At 35.2% G+C, this 10612-nt stretch overlaps 1 protein-coding gene across 1 annotated transcript; it reads right to left on the minus strand.

Moving 5' to 3' along the window:
• Positions 1-4055: 4055 nt before the first annotated feature.
• Positions 4056-8868, minus strand: LOC140751001 (uncharacterized). Its single transcript, XM_073084788.1, has 4 exons — positions 8712-8868; positions 7999-8159; positions 5300-5777; positions 4056-4355 (listed from the first exon to the last, which is right to left on the minus strand). Exons 2-4 carry the CDS (start codon positions 8153-8155, stop codon positions 4319-4321), a joined length of 672 nt encoding a protein of 223 aa, XP_072940889.1. The 5' UTR covers positions 8156-8159; positions 8712-8868; the 3' UTR covers positions 4056-4318.
• Positions 8869-10612: the final 1744 nt, after the last annotated feature.

A 10612-nucleotide genomic window follows, 5' to 3' on the forward strand; every position in this document is an offset into this window, starting at 1 on the left:
ACTATAATTCAACACTTTCAACCGCACAAAATGAACGATCTCCGGTCTTGAGTGTATCCAATTATAACGTTACAGCGCCATCTGTCGCGGCATTATGCTCATACTGGTTAAGGCATCAATATTCTAAGAGATGGCGCTAGCTGGGGTACAAACATCTTTTTATTGTTTACTTAACTAATAATTAAATATTCTGTTAATATTATTTTATTCAAATCATTAAAATAATTTTACAGATTTCATATAAAAGTATAGCTAAATAAGTATATCTAAGATAAGCATATTATTGAATATCGCGTATATAAATAATTATAACGGAATGAAGTAACAATACAAGGTAGAAGAATCTAGAAGATTTTTTGCGTTATTCATGTGGGCAGAAACTCTGACTATCAGTGTGGAGTGCCTACAAGGGCCTACAAACTGATTATTGTAACAAAGTATACAATAACAAAATAATACTTATTAATCTTTTGTAAATAATACTCTAATCCTTGCACCAAATAACTTCAGCCTAGTTTACGTTTCATACAAAATTAGTAATTAGTTACGAGTATCTCTTAACAAATTTCGCAATGAAAATATCTCTATTAAATTGGAGAGTTACTCTCTGCTCCGAATTCTTATGTTTACAAACAAATTTAAGAGCTTTTAACATCGTCTGGATAATATTTAATGTCCTTAAGAATATCTCGTGTTCGTCCCAATTATTTAGGAAACACTTGTTCATTATTTGAATTAGTATTTACTTTTTCTATTCGTAACGATGTTTGTCATCTACGCGGTGAGATTTATCTCTTTATAGTTTGTTGAAATAATATAATGAGTAAATTATACACTGTTTGTTTCTGTGTACCTTTAAGGAACAGAACGAAAAAAGAGGAAATATTTCAACATAATCGCCAGAAAACTAAACTTCAAGACGTCTTCAAATCAAGTCCAGTTTCAACGAACTTCACAACAAAATACAGCAGTGTTTTTCGAGATTTTAAAAATGATAGCACATTTGTGGCCGATCTTACATAAGTATCTTGCCTAATCTGGGATTGATGATCACATGGACTGCGTGCTCGTTTGCTACATCCTCTTTTTTCATCTTGGCATAATAATTATGACTATGGAAACTCCCATTTACACTATAAATCAGTTAAGCTAACTAAATTGATAATAATCTTAAAACATAACTATTTATTATTAAAGAACCTTAATTTCTTAATGTAGTCAATTAACAAGGTGAGATAAAATTGAACAGCCATAAATCAACGTCAGGGCAGGCTTCGTTAGCGTACCATGACGCGTTTGCTCCAGAATATTCATAAAATTAATCTTAAAATTGATAAAAATTGTAAAAATACAGTAAAATAAGTTGATGTAAGAGAGCAAGAAGTGTTTACAACATGCGCATGATAATTTGAGTCTAACTTTGTTCACATGTGTTTCAACGTCTTTTTTTCTTTTATTATCCTAAAAGTAGCAGAAGAGGTCGCAATCCATCTAATGGACAGTGGTCACTGCCGTCCAAGGATATCTTGTATTAACTGCAGATATTATTAGAATTCTACTTAAGGTTGGTAATAAATGCGATGATATAGTCGAGTACAAACTTGGAGTCTTCTTGCGACGCCGTTTAAAGCGATACACAGCAGCGCAAGCTACTGTTATTAGCAGCAGTTAGCAGAAATAGACAATATCACTTAGCTAACACGACAGATTTAATACAGGGTTCTGGTACCACGTTCTGCATGTATTTAATCGGATTACAAACATTGATAGGTACTACGATACTACGATTGGTGGTACGTTGAATTGATATATCCTTAATACATTAATTAATACCAATACGAATAAGATACAACAACGAAAACCATACGAATACGACGACGATACGACGATGCGGAATACGGATAAGATTGACGTATAGAGAAGTCCAGATACATTTGGTATCAAAGTGATATACATATGTTATCCTCCCCGAGGACTGAGTTCGTATGCGTCTTATTCATCAAACAAGTTGTAAGACAGAAACCGTGGCGATGGTGTTTCCAAATTAGTGTATTACATATAATATTGTTAGGAACGTCAACAGATGATAGAAAATGTAATCTTAAAATGAGGGTATTCAGTAAAAAGGGGCGTATAAAAGGACATTGTAGATCGCTTTCTGGGCAGTTATTTTCCGACTATTGTAAAGAACGTTACTCTGCCACTTTTCTTGTCGAAGCTATAATTTGTATGCTTAATTGTTATTTTGTTAACTTTGTAAAGTAAAATTGTGAAGTAAAATGTTCTCGGTTTATAAACGTTTGTTTTTAATTAATAAATTCCTGACAAGTTTTCCTTATAGTTGTTTTTAAATTATTTCCTAACTAATTTTCCTAATAATATGTACTCTATTTTTTTGTACTCAAATATTTCAATGAATGACCATACCATTCCATTCTACTAGCAAATTGTCAGAAGGAAAAACAGTTGTTATCGCTATAATGCTTGATCGAGGAAAAATAACAGAAATATACTTGCAGATGAAGGAGCGAGTGTAAAAGTTACCATGTTTAAACATTTGGGTCCTATCAGTATTAGGGTTATTAAGACATTATATTTATAAAAGAACATAAATTCAACTCTTTAAAAAGTAGCCTATGTCGTTAACACATATTAGACGAATCCAACGGGACCTTTTTTGTTAATATCCGTCAAATAATTCGGACTGTAACGCATACTAAAGAATGTGACGTACATACATACGCTCGAAAAACATTATCATCCAAAAACGTACTAACCATCTAAATATAAACCATCTAAAGTTAAAGTTTGACGACCCGCGTGGCGGAGCGGTTACCATGCCGGTTTGACGCGCAGAGGGTCCCGGGTTCGATCCCCGGCCAGACAGATTTCTAAATGATGAATGTTTGTATATTTGTCTCTGTGTGTGTCCATGGCACCCACGATACAGGGAATCCTAGTGTGAGGCTGTGAGTGTAGAAAGCGTTTATTTTTTAAAGCGTTTATTATATAAAGATGTGAACAAATAAGTCTTCATAATTCATAGTAAGATTCATGTTAATGCACCTACCTTTAATTGCTACGCATGTTGTGTTCAAACGTAACTATAATTACAAAAAGACTTACTTTAAGATTTAGATCTGTAAGAACTGCCGTATTTTGTAATTTTGTGTATGTTCCTTAAATAAATAAATAAATAATTGATGATGCATTGAGCCAGTGCGGGGATATCTTTGCGTCGACCATTCAATGAAAATGGATGGCATCGCCCCCCACAGCGCCTTTGTAATCTCCACAGCAGATATACGACCAGCTAAATTGCTGTTGGTGTCTGCATGCTACTGAGAACATGGTGCTGACGATGTCGTTTTGAAAGGCGCTTTCAATACCTTCTAAGAAGGAGATCCTTCATGAGAGGAGATATAAGGCTGTTAGAACCCTACTACAAAAACTACAAAAAACGATTTACAATATGGTGAAAAGTAAAAGTGTATAGAACGCTTTGAAGTTGTTGCGAGGAGGTGTAGTCATACAATTTACTATGGCGACGCGATTCATTTCTATATTCAGGACTAGCGGTTTTACGCGGACTATACAACAATTTTAAATTACGAAAATATAGATTGGTCAAAAATCATTAAAATTCAGTTAGGCTACTCTGGTTCTAGCAGCCTCATATGTAGTTGTGTTGTTATTGCTTTTTTTGGTTTTTATCCTGGGAGATTTAATTGTACATAATTTGATGTCTCAAAGTTAGTTAGAAATTAATTATAACCACCAAAATGTGAGATTCATACTTGGTCCACATGGTGGTCTAAGGGTCTCTTATTTTGACATATTTGAGTCATATGGAGCGATAATAGATGAGATGAAGATACAATCTGATATATAAATAGATTTTTTTATAAATCCATAATGACATAGTTTAATATATTTGGTGTTATTATTTTGTTTTAATAGTAAAAAATAATAACATTAACAGCGCAGGTATGGTTAATGGCAAATTAGTTCAATTTATTTGGCGAAATTATATCATAAATCATGTCACCTTCATAGAAACAACAATTGTGATATTTACAGCATATGTTTAATATTAATATTAGTCTACTTAATATCTACGTACAGCTAAATTACATAATAAATTAGAATTACTAGAGAATCATTATTGTTTAGTGACTATTTTCATTAAACAGAAATAACTTTGGGTTCTTGACTTGTTCTTGTTTTCTTTTTCGGAAGGGGTAGCTTTGGCCACGTGAAAAGATTCAATAATTAACTAAATAGGAATACTTTCTAAAAACAATCGTTAGATATCAGCTCAGCAGTTTGTGTTGCCCCCAGATCTGTATGTAAACCTGTAACAAATAAAGTTCCTACATTACTTCTATTATAAATAACCAAAATTACTCCTACAAACGGTCCTCGATTAGAAGGAAACCCGTATGAAACATTTTATTAATATAAATATATATTTCGAGGAGAAATAATAACCGTCAATATATACAATTGGGAACATATTTCTTTTCATTTCTATTCTCATTAAAAATGTCATATGTCTGGAATATTGACAAACTCTACAATTGACCATAGATAAGTATAGATATCTCACCGCCTTGTAATTGAAGGAAGCCATTAAATGACTTAAGCAGCTAACAATTCTGTCAACCGTTTAATGGCTGTCATGGTGTAATTTACGCGGAATAATGCCGACATACATATATGAAGGTGGTAGAACCCTTTGTGGTTCGACTCCGGCGGCACCACCGCCACACCTATTTCTACCTAATAACAGCAGTGTTAAGCGCTGCTGTGTTCCGGTTTGAAGGGTGTGGTAAGGGAGACAGACTTTTCCGAGGCATTCCAGCTTAGTCCTCAGGGGTAGCGGCGCAACTGTGGCCGACCTCAGGTAGGAATATCTAATCCTATCTGGGGTTGATAACAGATGTCCATGGGCGGCAGTAGCCACTTACCATCAGGTGGACTGCATGCTCGTCTGCTACTCTTATATTATAAAAAAAAAAAAAAAAAAATACGCAGTTAAGACACGAAATCGAAGAAAAAGTGCGAAGAAATATCGTTTTATTCGTAAACGATCTAAAAACTACATTTTTTTAATATTTTTCAAACATGAAAATAATTGACAGTGACAATTGTCAAAAGGTTACATTTTCTTGGTAGGAGCGAGTAATCTTTACTAATCTATGCAATTGACAAACTACTTGCGTGGACTAAGATGATTACCATATTTATTATAAATTGTGATATTATATTTAAGAATGTTAAATACGCAATATCGTACCTGCAACCAGCACCGGAGCCTTCATTATTTGTATTGTCCTCGTAATCTTCATAGCTTGTCGGGTTGTTACCAGGTCCTTGGTTAGGTCCGTTGACAGGCCCGTAGTTACCATTACCAGGCCCATAGTAGCGAGTACCGGATCTGCGCTGCCCGTTGTTAGGTCCATAGTTGCCGTTGCTAGGTCCGTAGTTGCCGTTGTTAGGATCGTAGTTGCCGTTGTTAGGACCGTAGCTGCCGTGCCCCGGTCCAATGTTGCCGTTGGGAGGGAAGAAGCCATTACCAAATCCGGGTCCTCCGTGCCCAGGACCGAAGAATCCGGGCCCGAACACGGGTAATGGAGGACTGGGAACGTAGACACTATTGGGATAGGCGTAGTTATAATAACCAGGCACGACGAGAGGAGCGGGGGCAACCCTAGATCCAAAAAGACCATGGCCAACGCCGGCGAGAGTTTCTCCTACACCTCGAAGGACGTTATCTAAAAGTAAAAAAGCTTGTAAAATTTACAATACTTGTAACTATCTTTGTTTCGTCGACTTCATCATTTTTGTTGAATTTGAAACAAAAAAAATATGGGAAACCAGTAGTGTTAAAGGCGTCAAATTGTGTTTCTGCGTAGTGCAGATATTAATATGCTGGACTGATACTTAGAGGTTCCAGGTTTTATACCCGACGAGACAATAATCAAAATGATGAATTTATATTTATGTTCTGGGCTTAGATGTTTGTGTATTCAATTTTGTGTGTAACTCTCAAGTCACGTGAAATTCTTGAATTCTTGAAGGAATGCTATATTGTGTAGACTGCGTTATTGGTGTTGCAGTGCCCTTACTACAGATTGAGGAGGGCCAAATAGTCATGTCGTCCTCAATGGTTCTTTCCATTTGTAACCAGCTAGTCATCTCTAACCTGATATAGAATGTAAGAACGCTCAAAGGAATCACTAAAATATTGTAAAATATTAGCTAAAAAGTGGGTAATTGCCAAGCGGCATGTCTACCGCAAAAATACTTCGAATAGTGTATTATTATAATATCATTTGGAGGACGGAAGGTTGGCAGGAGAAAGAAGTTGTGGTTACGTAACATCCGAGAGTGGACCGGAATAGCCAGCGCCGCTGAGCTATTTCGCAGAGCTAAAAGCGAGGAGGATAGCAAGAAGCTGATAGCCAGCCTTCAATAGTATGGAGAGGCACTTTAGGAAGAAGAAGAAGAAATATCATCATTGATGTCAGTGGCGGCGTAAGACCTAAATTTTATGTGGGCAAAATACATTTTGCGGGCCCCTCCGCCACAACATATTTGAAACAGTGGCGGAATAAAATCTTCAGAGGCCACGGTCGGAAAGTGGAACGGAGGCCCCTAGTCTAAAAAGTTGATTTGATTTCACTGATGGGTTCATTCTAGCGACCTTTTCTTTTTGACGTGACAAAGTCTTATAATTCGATGGAGCCGGCTGCACGCACTACAAAATATGACTTATGCGGCGTTACCTCGCTCTGAGGCGTTCCATTTAAGGCTTGAAGTGCAAGTGAGAGCGTGGAACGAGCGACAAAGAGGCACAATCGGCCTCCGAGTATTTACCTCCTTCTCTATATCCATACAAAATATCTATCAAACAAATAAATTAAAATTTTCTTTTTAAAAATGCAACCATTCCATCACTATTTTCTTATAACGTTGTCACGTTCAACTATCGTCAGTAAACCGACTTTACAGACAACCGACTGTTTTAGTTCGCTTACGCCGCCTGTGATTATGTACTCCTAATAACGTATTTATTAGTAGTACATCAATGAATATAACCATATTATAAATTATGTCAAATACTGATAAAAGTATTTTAACCCGAGTGATATCGAATGTTCAAGACGACGTCAATAACATCTTATAAGTCATTTTTAATTTAGTATTTATGGCTGTACTTATAGCTTGACACTTAAAGCATACCATACATACATAACATACATACATATTATAAGTAAATTTATTTTTAGTACTAATTTGACGTAAAATCTAGCGTGAAAATTAAAGGAAACATGTAATAACCTTTATTGCATTTGTAAAAATATAATAACTAGTGTCACTCCTACAATTTAGTGAGTTTAACGACATCTCGTATGTAACATTTTCTGCCTAATAACAACATTGTTTGACGCTGTATTCTGGTTTCAATGAAGTGGTAAGGGAAACATACTTCTCCAGGATAAGGATGTTTAAAGCCTCGGATATGCTTATCTATCCGTCTAATGTCACATTTTATCAGATGGACTACATACTTATTTGCTACTTCTGTATAATAGAAAAATCACAGACCTGTATTGTACCTAAAAATTATTTGCCAACCTTGTTTCAAAAATTTTTAACACAAGGCACTTAAGATATTTTACGTTATGTGATTACAACTTCATATTTACATACATCAGTCGCAATATCGGGAATGCCGAACAACAACATTTTTATCATATACGGTTATGAATGTTATTATTACGTATTCGTCAAAAGAGATTACCTATCGATATGTAACACAATGCTCCATAATGCCGTATTAAGTATCAGTTCTTAAAATTGTTGTTATGAGGCAGAAATAGGCAGAAGAATCGTACAAAAGAGGGTTCTACTACCTTTGGAAATCACCATCTTCGAATGTCTGTAAATTTTACGTTTACCTAACATACAAATAAATATTTTAGAACATACCTACGATGGGAAGCGTTCTTTTCTGTCGTTCGAGCCTGTTAAGCTGCAGTTGAGGCTCTACGGGTTGAAGTGCGGTGAGCAATGGCCCGCTCTTGCTAGCCTGTATGACCACCGCGCATGCCGCTAGAACTCCGAATATCACCGCGTATGCTTGCATGTTTCTAAAAAAAAATACAATGAATAACACTCGTGTTTATAATAATTACAATAATATAATAATGTATAAACAATTCATTTTAAGTATTCTAAAATACCAGGATAACTGTCAAGATATTTGTTAACCACGTAACCTAAATGTACCTAATTTGTTTATATTCATTAAAATAATAAAAAATATTACTTCGTCACGAATATTTTTTTATAAAATGATAGAAAACGCTTTGTGGTTCATTCGGCGGCAACACCGCCACACCTATTTCTGCCTCATAATGGCAGTGTTAAACGCTGCTGTGTTCTGGTTTGAAAGGTGTGGTAAGGGCGACAGATTCTTCCGAGCCGTTCCAGTTTAGTCCTCAGAGGTAGCGGCGCATCTGTGGCCGACCTCAGGTAGGAATATCTAATCCTATCTGGGGTTGATTATAGATGTCCATGGGCGGCAGTAGCCACTTACCATCAGGTGGGCTGCATGCTCGTCTGCTACTCCTACATTGTAATAAAAAACAAAATAATTTGAAATGGTAAAATAAAAATGCTTACGCTAAATTAATACGTACCTGATAGTAATATAACTAACAACACAATATTCTTTAAGGCGTCGTTGCTGCAATAAATATTAATTATATAAAATTCGTCAGTTATTTAATAAGTACGACACATGCACGAACCAGAACTGTACTGTTTACTGATATCTCGGTAGCCCCTTATATAAGTCAGGCTTGAACTGTAACAATACAGTCAAAGAGCTCGATCACAAATTTCCAACTGATACGTGTGGGTTTCTCCTAGAACATGTTGCAATATAAAGAATAATGTTCAGCAGTAGCCTTTATAAAACATCAAGGTTTTCATACAATAAAATAAAACGGGAATTAACAATCTCTTGCCTATTTTGGCATTGGCCACAATTTGTTAAACGTTAGAATTTTGGGAAGAAAAGCACGTTAGCTCCAAGCAGTTAAAGGTGGTATAGCTCTTGTCTTTTAACAGCTGCGGTACCACCAAAAAACCTCTATAGGTGCCATAATTTGTCCATGGAAATAAGGAGGTGGTTACTGGTCTGGAACCCTTCTTAGCAAAGACGAGAAATGAAAATAATTTAAATTAAATGAGCTTTTCTATTTTCTGTCGCCAAATTTTTTGAACTTCATCCTCTAACATGATAAAAAAATTCAGAGATTAGCCGACATTTTTTCCTTGCACCGGCACTTGAAGATATCGAGTTTTTCTCTACGGTGGCTTGTAGTTAAATATATAAAAAAGGTGATAACCTCTTTATTTATTTATTCAATATTGTATTTCATAACTGTGCGCCACTAATTAAAGGCTAGTAACATTTATAGATTTATCTCCAATAATTTATGGCCTCTCATTATACTCCATAATATATATCGTACATATGTATTTGTATCCGATGTTGCTTATATAGTTTATAAGGTTCAAGAGTATGCGCTACTATGACCGAGTGGGTATTACCAACTATCTATGAAAACAAGATTGTTTAAATTATAAACTTTGCAGGGATTATCAGCTATTCTTTGAGTTATTTGAAGAAATGATGTTTTATTGTTTTTAAATAAAATCATCAGTAACCTTAGTATGAGTTTTTACGTTTTGACAAAACTGACTTTTTGTTTTTGTTTACGTATTTCCCATATATTATCAGTTCTGTTACAATCTGAGAGGGGCGCTGATTGGAAATGTATGGGCAAATACGTAAACAAATACCAAAACAGTCATTTTGGAAAAACGTAAAAACTCATTCTCAGGGTACAGCTCCCAATTTTTTATGGATAAGATACTTATTCGAGGAATTCGTCAGAAATAGCAACGCATCTGTGGCCTAACTCAGGTAAGAATCTAATCTTATTTGGTGTTTATTATAGATGTCCATGGCAGCAGTTGGCATTTAATATCAAGTGGACTGCATACTCGTTTGTTAATTCTATATTCCAAAAAATACATTAATATACACACATAATGAATTAAACACAAATACGTATCAAACTGATAACCCCCAATTCGCTGCGTATGTATTTATAAACAGATAATAAAAAACCCGCGTGATTTCTGCACAGAGATATCAGTAACGGGTAAACTTTAAATGTATCAAAATCTATACTAATATTATAAAGAGGAAAACTTTGTTTGTTTGTTTGATTGTAATGAATAGGCTCAAAAACTACTGGGCCGATTTTAAAAATTCTTTCACCATTCGAAAGCTACTTTATCCACGAGTAACATAAGCTATATTATATAATATAGCCTAGGCTATATTATATTATATAATATAGCCTATGTTACTCGTGGATAAAGTATGAAATACATTTGATCAATAGATTTTGAGGCGGTACAAAGTTTGCCGGGTCAGCTAGTATGTAATATAATGGATATCGCAAGCAACAGCAGCAGATCAACTCCAAATAACATTAGAACATAAAGAAGGGGTTTACCTAAA

This window comes from Epargyreus clarus, unplaced genomic scaffold (genome assembly GCF_041222505.1).
Source record: "Epargyreus clarus isolate Ecla_fem2 unplaced genomic scaffold, WU_Ecla_fem_2.2 ptg000003l, whole genome shotgun sequence".
NCBI lineage: Eukaryota > Metazoa > Arthropoda > Insecta > Lepidoptera > Hesperiidae > Epargyreus > Epargyreus clarus.

Coding starts and splice junctions, on each gene's coding strand:
- LOC140751001 (XM_073084788.1), bottom strand. CDS start 8,155: ATGCAAGCATACGCGGTGATATTCGGAGTTCTAGCGGCATGCGCGGTG. Junction 5,778..7,998: donor AAGAACGCTTCCCATCGTAG/GTATGTTCTAAA, acceptor TTTTACTTTTAG/ATAACGTCCTTCGAGGTGTA. Junction 4,356..5,299: donor GGCTCCGGTGCTGGTTGCAG/GTACGATATTGC, acceptor TATTTGTTACAG/GTTTACATACAGATCTGGGG.